At 43.5% G+C, this 18,166-nt stretch overlaps 1 protein-coding gene across 1 annotated transcript in view; it reads left to right on the forward strand.

Annotated features, from left to right (window-relative positions):
* The first annotated feature begins 2,636 nt into the window (after nt 1-2,636).
* Nucleotides 2,637-18,166, forward strand: part of KL (klotho) — a 38,494-nt gene continuing 22,964 nt past the window's right edge. The window contains exon 1 of the mRNA XM_055426274.2: nt 2,637-3,492. Coding sequence (XP_055282249.1) covers nt 2,671-3,492 — 822 coding nt within the window. The 5' untranslated portion in view covers nt 2,637-2,670. The remainder of the gene's footprint in view (nt 3,493-18,166) is intronic.

Below are 18,166 nucleotides of genomic sequence, written 5' to 3' on the forward strand. Positions count from 1 at the left end.
CGTCGGGTTGATGTTTTGTTTAGGTCCATGTGAGTCAGTGAACCCCTTTCTGCTCCCTTCGCAGGCAAGGGCTCTGCTGGTCCCAGGAGCAGCTGGGAGAAGGGATGGGATGAAGGATGTTGGTCACCTTGACGACTCCCTTCAGGCTGTTGAAAATCATCATCATGACAAAAGTCAGTAAGTCAATTGAAAAATCTCCTCCAATCTGTCCTCTGTACCTCAAAAAAAAAAAATCTCCTTTCCTTCAATGCATCAATAACTTTACCTTCATATTCAAAGCACAGCAAGCACTTAATCTCTTGTTTGTGGGAGAACAAAGCATTGAATGAAACCCACATTTTAGATGTGAAAGAATCAAAATAAAACTGAACAAATGCAAAGCAGCAGCAGCAATTATTTACACTCCAGGAATCCGGAATTTAATAACCATGAACAGAACCTTGATAAACAGCAAGTTCTGGAAATAAAGTTTAATTATCATGCAATCTTTATCATTGGGTTGAATTAACTATCACCTGGGAACATCCTTGCAAATACTGAAAGCTATGATGTTCAACTGGAGCTACACAGGCTTTATGTACCTCTCAGAGAGAGAACTTCAAATGTGAAGCATTTATTAGTCACCTTGGTTCTATTTTTTAATCACTGCTTTAAAAATCCATCTCTTTAAATCTCTCTTTCTTTCACTGTTGGTTAAATGAAAGTAGCAATAAATACAATCTGCCCTGAGTAAACAGACCATACATCAATAAGTGAACACTTAGCCTAAGCTATTTTCCATGAGACCCATGAAGCATTTCTAATTGAAACTTAACAAGCTACAAGAAGCAGACACTCTAATCATCAGTTTTAGAAGGGAAATGTGAGCCTGGGTGCAGACATACAAGCTTTTTTAATTTATCTGGAAGAGAGTATGACTGTATGCTTCCATGGTATATATATATATATATATATATATATATACATATATATATATTTAATTGCTGGAGTGTCATTGTTTGTTATTTCACATTAATTGAAAAATGTAGATGCCACATGTAACAGAATAGTAATGTCTTGTTCTGACCTGATGGCTTAATCTTACTAAATCACGATAATATATGCTGGCTAGAGTTGGGAATATTTAATAAAACACTGGAATAAATTTGTTGTGCTCACATTTTAAGGAAATTAATAGAAGCACCTTCATCTGCAAAATTTAAAACTTTATTGATTTTAAGTCTGTATGAAACAGCAGTGCAGGGGTGATAACTAGGTAAGAATATATGTACCTCTAAGAAGATCTTAGTCATTGATCATAGGAGCAGGTGTGCCATGATGGAGGAACACCTGCTCTGCGTGCACATTTTTTTCATTTGAGCGTCATAAGTGTCTAAGGTGGCAGGACAGACATGACCATCTCCATTTTATAAATAAGAATCCTAAGGCTTGGAGAGACTGTCCCGCCTAAGATTGCAAAGGAGGTGGAGCCCAGAGCGTCTAGTTCCCAGTTAGTCACAGATCAGGTCTACGCACACTCACAGTGCCTCCACAGTCTGTCAAAAGGGCTCTTTGGTGACCGGAAAGGCGTCATGATTCTATTTTGTCCTAGACGGTGCTTGGGCTAAACCCCTCCTCCCTTTTCTCTTCACTGATCAGGGATCCAGAGTCCGCCCACTCCAGCTGCAGCTGCGTGCACGGTTTGTTCAGATAAATTACTTGCCAAGCCAGAGCTGAGAGCTAAAACATGTGACTATTCAAAAAACAGATGCAAAAGGACAACAGAGGTGAATGAGAACTACTCAAAGTCCAAACCTTGGCGTCTCTCTTTCTTCTGGAAGAATAACCAACAACTGTCGTTAGATATTCACCAAGTCATTCTGCACGATCCAATTAAAGAACAAGTACTGGTTTGAAATGGTTAAAAGATAACCGTAAGAGGGAGAAGCAAGCCAAGTTCAAGGGAGCCCATGCGTCTCCCTTGTCTTCCTCGAAGGCGTCCTAGACTGGGGCCTGCGGGAAGCGCCACTCGGGCTGCGCGCGTGGAGCGGCTCTTCACGCGAGCATCTTCCTTAGAGACCGCAATGGAAAGTCCACCTCGAGTCCTTCTCTCCCAGCATTTCAAGTCCCAACCTAGCTCTCCCCACCCTGCCCTCCCAATACAACTTCGGCCAGTTCCTAATCGAATCCAGTCTCTTCAGTCGCTCTTCTCGGCCTCCGAGTAGGGAGAGAAGAGAAAAGCAGGTGCTTTTCCTGTGGGCGCACCCCGCTCCCACAGATCCCGCGCCGAACTCGGGAAAGTTGGGGTGGCCGCCTCCCTTCCGGGGCTCGGCGGCTTCTTCCAGGAGGCGCGCTGATGGGGTGTAGAAGGCGAGCTCGCAGGGAAAGTCCCGCGGCGGAAACATCCCTGGCTGCCCCCGGGCGCAGAGAGGCACAGGTGCGTTTTCTCCGACGTCCGAGAGCCGCGCCAGCTGCGCCGGGCCCACGATCGCGCCCCCTGCGCGGGCTCCCGCTCGCCCTTTGCGCCCCTGTCCCCCGCCCTCGCCCTCATTCAGGGAGGCGGGGGGAGGCGCGGGGCCACAGGTAATCATTGCCAGCGGGGCCCGCGGGGGAAGCGGGGGTGGGCGGCGCGGCGGGGCGCGGGCATAAAGGGGCGCTGCGCGGCGCCCGTGCGCCCGGCTCCCGCGCAGCATGCCCGCCCGCGCCCCGCCGCGCCGCCTGCGGGCGTTGCCGCTGCCGCCGCCGCCGCTGTGGCTGCTGCTGCTGGCCCTGGGCGGCCGTCCCCTGCGCGCCGAGCCCGGCGACGGCGCGCAGACCTGGGCCCGCTTCGCGCGCCCTCCGACCCCAGAGGCCGCGGGGCTACTCCACGACACCTTCCCCGACGGCTTCCTCTGGGCCGTGGGCAGCGCCGCCTACCAGACGGAGGGCGGCTGGCAGCAGCACGGCAAGGGCGCCTCCATCTGGGACACGTTCACCCACCGCCCCCCGGCGCCTCCAGGCGACCCCTCGGCGGCCGGTTGGCCGTCGGGCGCCCCGTCGCCGCCCCCGCCCGCCACCGGAGACGTGGCCAGCGACGGCTACAACAATGTCTTCCGAGACACGGAGGGGCTGCGCGAGCTCGGGGTCACCCATTACCGCTTCTCCATCTCGTGGGCGCGGGTGCTCCCCAATGGCACCGCCAGCGCCCCCAACCGGGAGGGGCTGCGCTACTACCGGCGTCTGCTGGAGCGGCTGCGGGAGCTGGGCGTGCAGCCCGTGGTCACCCTGTACCACTGGGACCTGCCCCAGCGCCTGCAGGATGCCTACGGCGGCTGGGCCAACCGCGCCCTGGCCGACCACTTCAGGGATTACGCCGAGCTCTGCTTCCGCCACTTCGGCGGCCAGGTCAAGTACTGGATCACCATCGACAACCCCTACGTGGTGGCCTGGCACGGCTACGCCACCGGGCAACTTGCCCCCGGCGTCCGGGGCAGCCCGCGACTCGGGTACCTGGTGGCTCACAACCTCCTATTGGTGAGTGCGAGGGAGCCAGGCGGAGGGCCAGGCCGGGGAGAGGGCCCCTGGAGACGCCAGGGGCAAGAGGGGTGTCTGACTAAGGGATGCCAGTCAGAGGAGGCTCCATTGGAGCACACCTGTGCGGTTTCCTGGGGTTCACGCCCAGGGAGGGTGGGGGGCTCTGAGCTTCTTGGGCTTCCCAGGAAATCGTGGAGTCTGGAATGGGAGGGAAACCCCGCAGTGGGCGCGCCAGGGGACTGCCTTTTTTGAGGCCATCGTCAAAAAGAAATGGGAGCGCCTTTCTCTTGAGGGTAGAGGATTCCTAGAGGTGAAATAGGACTAGGAGCAGCCGCCAGAGCACGAGGAAAGAAGTTTGCCCGGAAGCCACACAGACAGCATTGCTCTCTGCTAGAGTGTGTGAAGATATCAGGAGTTCAGTTTTAATCCAATAGGATCTGTCTTGCTTGTGGCACAAGTTCACACTGCAGCAAACTCGAAGATGTTAAAATCGCATCTCCTGCAGAGCAGAGTTTCACCTGTCTTTGGAGGTTCTTTCAGTGGCAGGATTGAGAATTACATCCGCCAACCTTACTTAATCAGCAGGAGTGTGAAGACCCCTTGTACAGTCTTAAACAAAGCTACCTAAGATACAGAAACTCCTAAAGGGCAGTATAGATTGTGTCCTATAACACCTGTATGTCCGCGATTCTGTCTCCAATTGGGATTCCTCAGGGATGAGATTATTAGCCTGACAAAATTGATTTTAACACCCTTCTGCAAAAGGCTTAATACATTTTGACAGAGGAGGAATTAATGTGCCATGATGAAGTTGTCTTTCAAAGAATTCTTTCCCCCTTTTCTCCTTTACTTAATGTTCAAATTAGGTTCATCAATTTGAGGCTTCCTTTATAATGTCAGTTGTTTGTACACTTCATACAGTTTTGTATCGTGAGAGAATATTTTATATGTATATGTGCAAACATTTTAATAAATGGGTTTAAATGTGTAGCATTTGGCACAGTATTTTGGTGACTTATGCATCTACTGGAAGACCTATTTTTAAATTTAGAATTAAGCCACATATTTTGAACAAAGTCAAGATGAAGACTTGCTTCTACACACTTTTAATCGAAGCAGTAGGAAATTGAGGCAGAACAGTTCCTGGGTCATTGAGTTGACTTACCACTCAGAGCTGCTGATAGTGTTGTAATAAGGGCTAATTAGATTGTGTGTCAGCTCCAAATAAACCTGCTTGCTACCACAGGTCATAAAAGAATGTTGAGTTTGTTTGACCAAAAACTTGTGATTTTAGTGATTCCATATTGATATATATATATATTTTTCAGTAAGATGCTTTAGAGCAGTGGTAATAAACTTGTTCAGTCTATCAGTTCTTTTTAGGAATCAGAAGACCCAAACAGCACCTGTTCATGATTGGTGATAGAAAACTATGGAAAAAGCTGGTCCCTCTCTTGAAGAAAATATAAGCAAATTTCAGTTCATACCATAAACAAGAGATCTGTGGACCAACTGAAGGACCAAATAGACCATTCCTGCAAAATTACTATTGTAGATTTAAATCATATGAGTTCTGTTTTTAGAATGCATGTAATAAACTCTGTATGAATATAAAACTCATCAATTGTTATTATAACCACTTACCCATTCATTTCATACATAAGATAAGGAACTGGGACTGCATGAGCTTTCTGGTACTCTGGTATATTAAATAGTCAACATGCTTTTGACTCTTGTGCCCACTTTTTGCCTTTCGATTAACTTCCCAGTTATATTTTTGTCTCCTTACATAAAAACTTGCCAAACACTAACCATCCTTCCCAGTGGACTTTGTGTTCATAAGAAATTAGTAACAAGTGGACAGTTGCTTTTGCTGATGCTGCAAACATAATTACAGTTGCTGTAAAAAATTAATTTTGCTTTCACATATCTTTGGTTCGGAGTGTAGTCATTCTTGTGTCTTATGAAGAAGTAAGTTGTTATGATCAAATATGATAGTTTTACTTATTTCCTATATTTTCATTCTGATGTTAGTATTCTTTCTTGGTGTTTGTGTTATGGGGAGGGGAATATGGAAGTTTTGATCTTACTTAAAAAGATAAATCATATTTTATAAATCATAAACCAGATTTTGGATAGGGAACATTTTGGTGATATTAATAGAACTTTTCAGCCAGATTTTAGGTATTCCTGGTAGGGGCTACTGAGCCCTTAGCACATTTATTTACATTTGGGGATCGGATGCTGGTGAAGGATCAATCTGGCCAGCACCCCTCCCCTCCCCTATTCTGTGTTTCCACTAATGTACATGTAGACTAAGGAGATGCCTTAGGGAGACTGGAAATTTGACATCCCCCCCACCCCCCAGCACCAGATACTTAAGAATCATTGTCTGATGGCTTGGAGGACAGAGGCAGACAGGACAAACTACAGGATGAATGATGGGATGGGGAAGCTTTGCTTAGAATGGAGGTCTTCCTGTTTTTTGTGGGGTTTTGGTACTGAGGTTCCCCTTGATAAAAATAGCCTCTGTGTGTGTATGTATGATAGACAGTGACAGAGCCAGAACTGACTGAAAGATTGCCCTACAGAGCCCGTGGAATCCAGACTGCTTTGCTCATCCAAATATAACCTGGAAAGAAGACGTAACTTCTTCTCTCTGGCTTGAAGAGGGACTGCTGTGCCTTCTCAGCTCTAGAAAGAAGGGTCTTAACGGCCCCTGAAGAACTAGTGTTAAGGCTGGTAGTTGGAGTCCAGCTCCAACGGAGCCTGGGAGTTTTTGTTCTGCCCATGGGATTCTGGGGAGAACAGGACCAAGTTGGAAATACACATGGGACGCCCAAGGAGTCTTGCAAATGTCTGTTCAGGGAACCTGTGACAAGAAGACAACTTTTTGGGGGGCAGGGGGGATATTTATTTATTTGGCTGCATTGGGTCTTAGTTGTGGCACGTGGACTCTTAGTTGTGGCTTGTGGGATCTAGGTCCCCAACCAGAGGTTGAACCCGGGCCCCCTGCATTGGAAGCACAGAGTCTTAGCCTCTGGACCACAAGGAAGTCCCAAAAGACAACTTCTTTCACTTAAGGAGTTGGGGCTTGGAGACATTACTTTGCACATTACATATAGAGCAGACTTGACTTGCACTGAGCATCAGTGCTCCTGTCAGCTGATCTGTCTACAGTATCTGTCCAACCGCACTTCTCTTGGTTGACACACTTTCTTAGCTTGGCTTCCAGTACCCCACTGTCTCTCCCTTCTCCTCTCAGCTCACTGGCAACTTCTTCCCAGTTCCCTTTGCTTATTCCTCCCTATCATGTCTCTAAATGTTGGAGTGCCGGGGCCTCTCTCCTGGGGCTCTGCTCTAGATTCACTCCAAATGAGTTCTTTGAAGACTCTATATCTTGATGACTCCAAATTTTGAGACTCCACTCAGAACTTCTGCCCTGAGCTCCACACTCAGATAGAGTGTAGAGCTTATCCTCTTTGATGTCAAATAGACATGTCACATTTAACATCCAAAAGCAAATTCCTGTCTTCCCCATCTCCATCATAGTAATTTTGCTCTTTCAGTTTGTTGGACACCAAAGCTTAACTTCTTCCTTTCTCCTAAATCTGATGTTCAGTTCATCAACCAATCCTATAGCTCTACTTACCTTCAAAATGTATACAGAATTCAGCCACTTCTCTCTTTATCTAAAACTCCAGGTCCAAGCCCCCATCACATTCTGCCTGGATCACTGGAACAGCCTAATGACTGATGTCCTTGCCTCTGCCCTTGCTCCTTGCAGTTTGCCGTGGTGGATATTCCCAAGGATATTGTTATGTATGAACAGGATAAAGTCCTCTGTTTATTAAAATCACATTTTTTCTTTAAGAACTAGCTCACATGCTCCCTTTGGCCCTACACTCAAATGCCATCTGTGGAACCCACAGTGCTTCACTCTGATGCCCCCTACCACACTTTTTCTTTCATTTAATCATTTGCTTCACTAGCTGGGTAATTCCTTAAGTGAGGAAAACACATTAACTTCATCTATCCTAAAATGCCATCTTGCCCATGGTAAGTGCTAAGTAAGTGACTTCTGGCTATTTAACAGCCTGACTTTGCCCTTATAAACTCATGTTCCTAGGATCTGTTCTCTTCATCAATTTTCTAGCCACTTTCTTATGAGACAGAGAGTATTAAATGCTAATCAGAGAGTAAGATCAGTAACTATACAGAATCTGACATTTTCAGTAAAAATTTAAGGTTCGTCCTTACATGTATGACTCCATTGTAAAAGTTTCCAAACAACTGAAAACTGTGTATAATCACTATGAAACATTATGACAAAGTTTTTGGAATGGGAGATGGGGGAATTCTCCTGGCTGGTTTTAGGAGCATGTATTGGAAGTGGCTTTGTTATCAGGTTGAGCTGTCCTTCCCCAAGTAATAGTGGAGGCAATTTATCTATTAGATACATGTTCGAATTATAAGGCTATGTACTTTTGTGAAGCACTTTACCAATTTCCCGCTCATTAAAATTTTTTGGTACATTGCTGGAATAATCAACTGAGTTGAATGTTAATGTATTTTATAGACTACTGAATTCAATAGTGTATTTAATCAGAAATGGTTAAAATATCTCCTGAAGAGCTTGACTCACTCTTCTTTGAATATCTGATTGAACACAATGTTTTTTGAAGGTCACAGTCAAGTCCAAGGAAAAATTTAAGAATAGGAAAAAAACTAATAAAATAATTTCAAAATCAAAGCAGTGTTTAACAATGTCAATTCTTATGAGTTGAAGAGGGAATACTAAGCATTCACATAATGTCAACGTGCGTTTCTCAAGCGCAGAATGACTGAATGCACAGCCGTGTTCCCTGAATGCAGTGGTCAGTCATGAGGTTTGCACACGAAGTCTTCTGAGTTACCTTAATTTTTCAAACAATATGATGTTCCAATCCAGAATTTTAAAATTAATTTGTACAAAAAGTATGTTTCTTTGTAATTATTTCAGCAGCATTTGACTAGATTTTCAAATCAGTTTTGAAATCACCTACTTCACATAAAACGCATTACCAAATACCTTTTCTGGATGTTTAAAAGGAATGTTATCTTTTAAGGCATAAAGGAAATTTTTGGGTGGACAAGAAATAAAGAGAGGGTAAGTAAAAATGCATATGGGTTCTGAATCCTTCAAGATCCACATCTAAGGAAACTACACAGTGATACTTGTAATCTCAGTTGCTCAGTTGTGTCCAGCTCTTTACAACACCACGGACTGCAGCACACCAGGCTTCCCTGTCCATCATCAGCTCCCGGAGCTTGCCCAAACTCATGTCCATCATGTCAGTGATCTATATTTAAACAGATAAGCATAATTTAAATATATAATTGCTTTATTTATACAATTATGTATTTATGTGCTTAAAAATAAGCATATATTTAAACAGATAAGCATAATATATTTAAATAGATAAGTTTAATTTACCTTTTATATGCTCTATCTTGATATATTCTGGGTACAGAGATAAGCTAAAGTATCACTATAGCTCTTCTATCTTGGGATAAACTCTTATTTATCCTTCAAAGACTTGACTCAAGTACTCCCCTTTTGCAGTAACAAGAGGCAGAGAATCATTTACTCATTTGTGGCTCTTTGAGGCCACAGACTGTATATCATATTTATTTTTAAATTTTTAGCACTTATCTCAGTCCTTGGAGCAGAGGAAATACTGACACCAGTTTTAATGAATGAATAAGCATAGATGTAAAATAATCTCTACTTATTTCACTATGTCCTTCTTTTCTTTTTTGTAAATTGAGTATCTGCAATCTGCTTTCTCACCCAGTATCTGGGAAGGAATTTTAAAAAGCAAGGGAGAACAAGGGAAACAATTTCTACCCAGACAGGAATGTGACCTTTGTGCATTTCCAAGGCAGAAAATATCTCCATTTTCATACAGTCCGGGGATAGGGAAGGAGGAGTATGTGACCTTGTGGGAGCTTCACCTGAAGGCTACACCATCTCTTGAACTCACCTCCCATTGACAGAATTCAGTCACATGGTGCAAGGCGTACTTGCAGCTGCAGAGCTGTGTGCTCAGCAAATCAATTGGGAACAGGTCATTAAGGACAAGCAGTGATCTCCCCCACACTGTCCACCTCTCAGATACGTTGTGAGAATTAAAACAAAATCAGGTATGTCAACTGTTCTGAAAAATGTAAAGAACTCTACAGAGGTGAGGAATGAATCTTTATAGTCAATAAAAGCAAAACTTGAGAAGTGATCCTCTTGAGCTGTTTAGATAAAAGGAATTAGACAAATGCATTAGAAATTGTTGCCTCACTTAACTTTATTCGTAACCCCCAGCATTCAGTGGGACAGTCTTTGCAGTTATTTCAGCAGCTGCTGCTGCTGCTGCTGCTAAGTCACTTCAGTCGTGTCCGACTCTGTGTGACCCCATAGACTGAAGCCCACCAGGCTCCCCCGTCCCTGGGATTCTCCAGCAGCATTTGACTAGATTTTCAAATCAGTTTTGAAATGACCTATTTTACATAAAACCTATTACCAGGTACCTTTCCTTGATGTTTAAAGGAAATTTACTAAAATTTATGACTGATAAAATTTGGTATATTGACTTAAGATAAATGTTTAGTCAACTTGCATGGCCCTAGTCTAAATAGATATTTTTTTATTAATAACATTATTGTTTGCAGTATGGATATCAGAACATCAGCCATGAACCAGTATCATTTATAGTTTGATAAAATAGTCAAGATAAACTGAAACCAATTTTATACATTAAGCCTTCCCTGGTGGCTCAGATGGTAAAGAATCTGGCTGAAATGCAGAGACCCGGGTTCGAGCCCTGGATTGGGAAGATCCCCTGGAGGAGGGAATGGCGACCTGCTTCAGTATTCTTGCCTGGAGAATCCCATGGACAGAGGAGCCTGGTGGGCTATAGTCCATGGAGTCATAAAGAGTCAGACACAACTGAGTGGCTAATGCTTTAAATATAATGGTTGAACAGATATTATATCCATGCCTCTGTAAATGCACTATTATTTGGTAATTAGAGTAAAAAGGCAACAGAGGAATCTTAGGTCAGATTTCTTCACTGGACCAACTCCTTGCAGTTGTCCTGGGATCCTCTGGCTTCTGCTCGACTATTTCTAGCAAGAGGAATCCAGCTTCTCTCAAGTAGCCCACTTGATTTTATATTTTATGTTGATTAGAAACCTGCCTCTATAGAGGACTCACCCCTGGTTGTCTCTGCCTTCCTCATGTCAAAAAATAAAACAAATTGCTTTATGTGGAGACAGCTTTTCAAATATCTGAAAAGGCCACTATGTTCTTCCTAAGTATTTTCTCCTTTATTCCCATTCTGGGTCACGCCTCCAAGAAGAATTAGAGGGAGCTGGCATTTAGTCAGGGCTCCTTGGGGAGATGAAGTGGGCCAGACAGGAAGGTGGCTGAATTCTGAGAAAGCAAATGTGACCCTGGAGAGGCCTCTTTATCTTCTGACCCTTGAGGAGAAGGTGGGGAGGGAGCAGGAACAGTTGACCTTTCTATTAATGTCTCCCCAGGGGGCTGTGTCTTTGAGGAATAGTGCAGAACAGAGTTGGCTGTCTGTGGGACCTGCCTGTGGCCATTGTCCTTGCCAAGGGACTGCGGATGGTGCAGATGACTGAGGACGCCCGGAGCTGGAAGGGTGTCCTGGGGGCCAGTTGTGCAGCCACACGGGTGAAGCAATGCCCAGTTCATGCCACAGGATCAGTGGCTGGAGGGGCAAAGAGAAGGACGTGGAGGCTTCTCTTAAGATGCGATATGCAAACCAACTTTCAGCTGCCCCCAGGATTCAGCGCATATTTCTTGTTCAGGACACGATCCTGACCCTGCTGTCCAAGACTGCATTGACGATTTTGGCTGTCACCTTCCTGTGGACTCAAATTGGTTTGAGGTCAGCTAAAACCTCTCAGGCTTTAAAATTTTTCCCTGTGTGAATTGCTCTTAAACCAGATTTTCCCTGTCATCTTTTGTTGTTTATTTTTGAACTTTTAATCTTATTAAATTTCATCCTCAATATGTAAAGGTGAGAGGGGGATTATGACAGATGGTGAATACTTCTTAAAAATTGAACATCACCTAAATATATTAGGGTGAGAAGTTAAAGGAGTAGTAGCGAACAGGTATAGTGGAATAGTGTCTGGCCATTAAAAAGTTAATGTGTGGTGATGAAAAAGTTGCACACCGTATGTTATTAAGAGAAAAATGCCGTTTGTTGTGTGATGCTTCTTGCATGTCTTAGCGGTGTGAGAGTGAATGAGTAGAGCACATTCTCCATATGCTGCCCTTTCCCCCAGCTTTTTTCATGACATGCCAAGCCTAGATTTGCTATCCCTGCTTTCTGCTCCATAAAATTCGGTCCTGTACATCTTATAATATTTCACAAATTTTATTGAAATAATTTATTTCTTGGTCTTCGCCCTGCAAAGATCTCAGCTTTGTGATGCCAGGAGTCATGTTTATATCACTTGCCATTTGGGGGTATTTCTAGATAGTAGTGTTACAGGTAATTTCTTTTTCTCTGATTGTCTGGATTTTTTCTAATTGTTCTATAAGCAAAATGTGATACTTCTGTGGTGGCAAAGTCGTAAGTAGTGTTTCTGGGAAAAGATGGCAGATTGAATTTACCCATCGAATTTTTCTGTCTTGAAACCCCATTAAACTTCAGTAACTGTTAGTTGCTCAGTTGTGTCCAACTCTTTGTGACCCCATGGACTGTAGCCCGCCAGGCTCCTCTGTCCATGGAATTCTCCAGGCAAGAATACTGGAGTGGGTGGCCATTCCTTTCTCCAGGAGATCTTCCTGACCCAAAGATAGAACCTGGGTCTCCTGCATTGTAGGCAGATTCTTTACCATCTGAGCTACAGGGAAACCCTTTAATAAGGTAACCATTAGCAAAGAAAGAGTTAAAACAAAGAAAGGGGAATGGGCAAGGGCAGGGAAAGAGGAAAGGAGGGAAGGGAGATGGAAGAAGACAGAGTGGAGAGAACAGAGTGGAAACAAAACTTTAAAAGCTGAGAAGCAGATGGTGGGATATTCCTGACCCAGTGGATCCAAGTAAGCTGACTACTAGATTGGCTGTGGGAGAAGCCAAGAACCAATCCTATGACTGCGGAATCTCAGAGAATAGCAAGACCAGGTACACTGGAACTGGTGCTGAAGGGCATGGGTGCTAAACTGAGAACTGGTGAAAGCTGTGTAAGAAACAACTAGATTTCTGGATCTCTTCCTCATCATCCCCACTGCTGGGTGTATGTCACTTCTCCACTCAAGGAGAAATCTCAAAGTGCATTTTCTGGAGTGTATAAAATGGAAAGTGTCTGGACTGAGGGACCTCAGGCATATTTGAGGGCATGAGCACCACACTGAAAAGAGGGACTAAGTGAGCATATGCGACTGGAAGTGGAGACCTGCACCCCCTTTCCCAGCCCCTCCTTTTATTCCACCCCCAGCTCTTCTTGCCCAACAGGCTCTTGGAATGTTGGCCATGTGACTTCTGCTCTCCAGGTAGGGACTGGAAGCATCTTCTCCTGGGAATGCGATGAGCTCATGCGGAAAGACCTAAGACGCTGGTCCTCAAGTTTCCACAACAGAATGGCAGAGACAGATCACTCCACAGTGAAGCTTGAAGTCAACACACCCCACCCACATGCTCAGATCTTCCCGTCAGGGTTTTGTTTCTCATTCTTAAACATGAGTAGACAATTAGGAATCAACAGGATCTGAGGAAAGTGTCTAACATGAAAGACTGAGACCCACTTAAATAGAGAGGAAATAAAGCAACTTTTCAGGGAGAAAACTTGGAGGAAACTGAGAATACACGGGGAGAAAAAAAGCTAAAAGAAAAAGACAGTCAAAAGATACAAAATTCTAGTTATAAAAATAAGGAAGTCATAGGATGTAATATATAGCTTTGTGATTATAGTTAGTACTGTATTGTGTGGGAAATAGATGGGAAAACAGTGGAAACAATGTCTAGCTTTGTGATTATAGTTAGTACTGTATTGTGTGGGAAATAGATGGGAAAACAGTGGAAACAATGTCAGACTTTATTTTTGGGGGCTCCAAAATCACTGCGGATGCTGATTACAGCCATGAAATTAAAAGATGCTTACTCCTTGGAAGGAAAGTTATGACCAACCTAGATAGTATATTGAAGAGCAGAGACATTACTTTGCCAACCAAGGTCCATCTAGTCAAGGCTATGGTTTTTCCAGTGGTCATGTATGGATGTGAGAGTTGGACTGTGAAGAAAGCTGCTCGCCGAAGAATTGATGCTTTTGAACTGTGGTGCTGGAGAAGACTCTTGAGAGTCCCTTGGACTGCGGAGATCCAACCAGTCCATTCTAAAGGAGATCAGTCCTGGGTGTTCATTGGAAGGACTGATGCTGAAGCTGAAACTCCAATACTTTGGCCACCTCATGCGACGAGTTGACTCACTGGAAAAGACCCTGATGCTGGGAGGGATTGGGGGTGGGAGGAGAAGGGGACGACAGAGAATGAGCTGGCTGGATGGCATCACCGACTCGAAGGACATGAGTTTGAGTGAACTCTGGGAGTTGGTGATGGACAGGGAGGCCTGGCGTGCTGTGATTCATGGGGTCGCAGAGAGTTGGACATGACTGAGCAACTGAACTGAACTGAACTGAACTGAAGGGAGGTTGATCTTAAAAGTTCTTGCAAGGAGAAAAACTGTAACTGTGTTTGTTGATAAATGTTGACTAGACATGATGATGGTCATCTCATAATATACGCAAGTTATGTTGTGCACCTGAAGCTAATATAACATTATATGTGAATTATATCTCAATAAAAATAAATTTTAAGAAACCTCAATAAACTCTTAAAGAGTTAAGAGACTGTGTTGCATCTAGGAAATAGGAATAGGACAATACAATAAACTAGGTGGGGGGAAAGAATACATGGAAATTAAATATATTATAGCAGAATTGGAACATTTAATAGATTGGCAAATACAGGTGATAAAATCTCTGTAAGAATAGAGCAAGAAGGCAAAAAGATGAACAATTGTAGAATTAAAGTAAGAAAATTAGTGAACTGTCCAGAGGTCCAACATTGAAATAACAGGAGTTCCGGAGAGAGAGGGGTGCAATAGTGTTGTGTCTGGGGATCCCATTGAACTGTGCTTCTCAGTTCTGTATACTTGCATCCCACATAGTCTATGGGCTAGAACATGTGACTTGTTTTGTTCAATGGGACAGTAACAAGTGTGATGCAAGCAAAAATGTGATAACTACTTTCACATTGGAACTTTTCTTTCTTGATCACTCCTTCTTGAAAGTGCCAGAGATAAGGGCCTCTCTGTAGGCTTCCAATCAGACCTCTCATATCTCTCTATAAGCCCCAATACAATATAGCAGGGACCAGTTCATTCTTCTCCTTTCATCAGAATTGGAATGCCTGAATCTTTGCATCTGTAGCAGCATTCCTCCCAGCTAAGACATTCCCCCAGGTTACTGCTGGTGAAATACTTAGCGATTAGGGCACCATCTTGTGACAGAGGTCTATCTGGCCCCTGAATATCACTCAGAATGGTATTTGCTTTGCCTTCTGAGAAATCAAGCCTCGGTTGGGTTTAGTTGGTCTTCTGAGAAGCAGATGTCAAGACAGCATTAGATGTGCAGGACATTTATTGATGGGCAACAGCAGTAGAGTGAAAAGGGGGAGGAGCCAGAGAAGTCAGGTGCACCTTTAGGACATGATGGCTGTCTGACACATGAGCGTGGGAAGGAGGGGGCATGGGACGAGAAGAGTCTCAAATGGCAGTATAGGTCTAAGAATGATCCAACCAGGCCAGTGAGGGGTTCTGAGCCATCATTCCCGTTGGGGGAGCCCATGACTTGCAGGAACAGGTTTGCTTAGTACCCCTGGCTTGTTTCAGTCATAAGGGAGTAGCCATTGAGAAGCATGGCCTCAGGGCCAGTGCAGTGGAGGGTGACGGGGATAGCAACTGGTGCAATCCGTCAATTACGCTTCTCACGGCAGGAGAACTGAGTGACACATTTTCACCACTACCAAAAAACCAGCAAGTTATGCCATTTAGAAGAAAGGAATGAAAATTATTTCCAACCAGAATGTATTTACCTCTACTATCAGTCATTCATGAGGGTAGAATAAGGAGATTTCAAGACATCCAAAGTCTCAGAAAATACATCTTGAATGCCTTATAGAGAAGTTGTTGGAGGAAGAACTCCATGTAGCACGATACAGATAAGATGGAAGAAGACACAGAATGTTCAGAACAGTAGATACAACTCGGGAGCATGATGAATTGAAAATCTGCTGTGCAGCAGACCTAAGAGCAACCAGTCTGGAAGAGGGGAAGATTCCAGAAGTGTGTCTCCAAGAAAAATATTGGAGGCCGATGTGACCTTGCAGAAGTTTGTGCTATTGGAAAGTGTGAGAAGAATTAGCCATAGGTGCAAAGAAAATCAAGGAAGTGAAAAAGCAATGCAATGATTAACTTCAAGGAAAACAAAAATAAGAATGGAAACTTAGTCTTAATTACCACATTAGAATGCCCAGCTGTGAGCCATAGTTGTGTTGGCAAAGTAATGTCAGTACTGAATTTTATTCAACCAGATCCTGCTGTATAACGAAACTGCCTGTGTGAGAGAGAAATCCTCATCTACCCTATCAGGAAGTCAACGGATCCTGTCTAAATAAGGGAAGTGTGGAAATGTACTGTGTGCTCAGTTGTGTCCAACTTTTTGCAACCCTACGGACTGTAGCCTGCCAGGCTCCTCTGTCCATGGAATTCTCTAGGCAAGAATACTGGAGTGAGTTGCCATTCCATCCTCCAGGGGATCTTCCCGACTCAGGGATCGAAGCCATGCCTCTTGCATCTCTTGCATTGGCAGGTGGGTTCTTTACCACTGAGCCACCTGGGAAGCCCCTTGGAAATGTGTACATATCAAAAGCAAATGTCATAAAAGACATAGATGGCTACCTCTGGGAAGGTAACTGGGGACAATGGGGGTGGGGAGTAGGGCAGGAAACTATGATTATTATTTTAAGTTGCCTAAAAATTAAAAAAAAATTTTTTTTTACCATCACTTAATTTTGTTGTTATAGCACATATTTGCAGCATTTCAGCCTGGAGAATTATTTTTGAATCAAGCTTTGAGGTATTTCCCAATTTTCAGGTTAATTCAGTCTGAGTTTTCATCCTTTCGCTAAAATAATAAAAATGTAAAAATGTTGAAAAGAAACAGGGCCATGAATAAATCCTATAGGGTGTTGTTAGTCACTTCCCAAGTGGACTGTCTCCCACTAATCATGTTTCAAACATCTATCAGTGTTTGACACCTAATAACAAATCAGTAAATTTTTGTTTAATCAATAAACAGTCTTAAAATATGGCCCTTCAAGCATTATTCATATATCTACAGTAGTATCCTTGTATATGTCTGACTTTTCTTCTTGACCCCAAGAATATTCCAAGAAGATCTGACAGTTGTCAAAACTATTACATTGAGAGTCTGTTGTGTTTTCAGACAAGCTATAAAACTGTAAAAAAAATTAATTGGGTGCTGGTTTGGCATTTATTTTATGAATCCATGTTGCTTCCTCATTTTCCTCTCTTCCTGTACTGATGTATTTTTATTAAGCTGTTATGTAATTTTGCTCATGGGTCTGTTGTTTCTGAAATGCATATTTTATTCCCTGTTAAAAATTAAGAACATTTTCAGTCTTCAAGTACCTTATGTTTGGTGATCCCTCGAAGTTTCATAATTTCATAATTATAACTGCAAATCCTTTTCGTAGGTCTTTTTTGGAGATGATGAATTTGGAATGGCATGTAGTCTCCTGGAGTGCTTTCCTCCTGCTGTGATTAGGAATCCAAGTCTAGAATGTAGTCTGAGGATAGATACAATAGAAGGGCAAGAGGCAACAGAGTCAAACATGCTGGTGACAGTAGTTAAAAGGCCTCTCCAGGATAGATAAAGACAATCTAAGAAAGATCTGGAAGATTAGAGCTGGCCTAGTGGTCTTCAGGAGACACAACAAAGGCAGTGGATTAAAGAAGTTAGATAATTAAAATGATCAGTCAACCTCCCAACGCAGTGCTGACATTCAGATCAACTTTATTATGTTGAGGGTAATAAACTGATTTTTAGAAATAGATGTCTTTTGTACAAATAAGCTCAACCACTCGAATATCATTGAGTGTTTGTGCCTGTTGTACAAGTCATGTACTGTACACGCAGTTTGTAATCCTAGATTTTATTTCGCATAGATACAGTTCTGCTGAGCAAGCTCAGAGTAACATGGGGGTTGACATCTTGATGAATTCATGCCTGGCTGGGTGACCTGCTGAGAAGTGTAGTGCCCAACAGGCACTTCCTGGTAAATCAACATAGGCTATAGCTTGTCCCCTATAAGGTGTTCCCATGCCTATAATTTTGACCAGGGACTTTTGACCAGTTTTTGAGTATTTTTCTCTTAAATATGAATGGATGGCAAATAATCAAAGGATATTTAAGGAAAGTGCTCAACATGAAACAGTGAGAATAAAATAAAAACACAGAAAAACAAACCAGGAAAAAACACATTATGCAGGAAATTGAATACACACAAACTGAAAAAGGAAGAATC

This window comes from Moschus berezovskii, chromosome 13 (assembly GCF_049115385.1).
Source record: "Moschus berezovskii isolate FMDL1 chromosome 13, NW_MosBer_1.0, whole genome shotgun sequence".
In the NCBI taxonomy this organism is placed as follows: Eukaryota; Metazoa; Chordata; class Mammalia; order Artiodactyla; family Moschidae; genus Moschus; species Moschus berezovskii.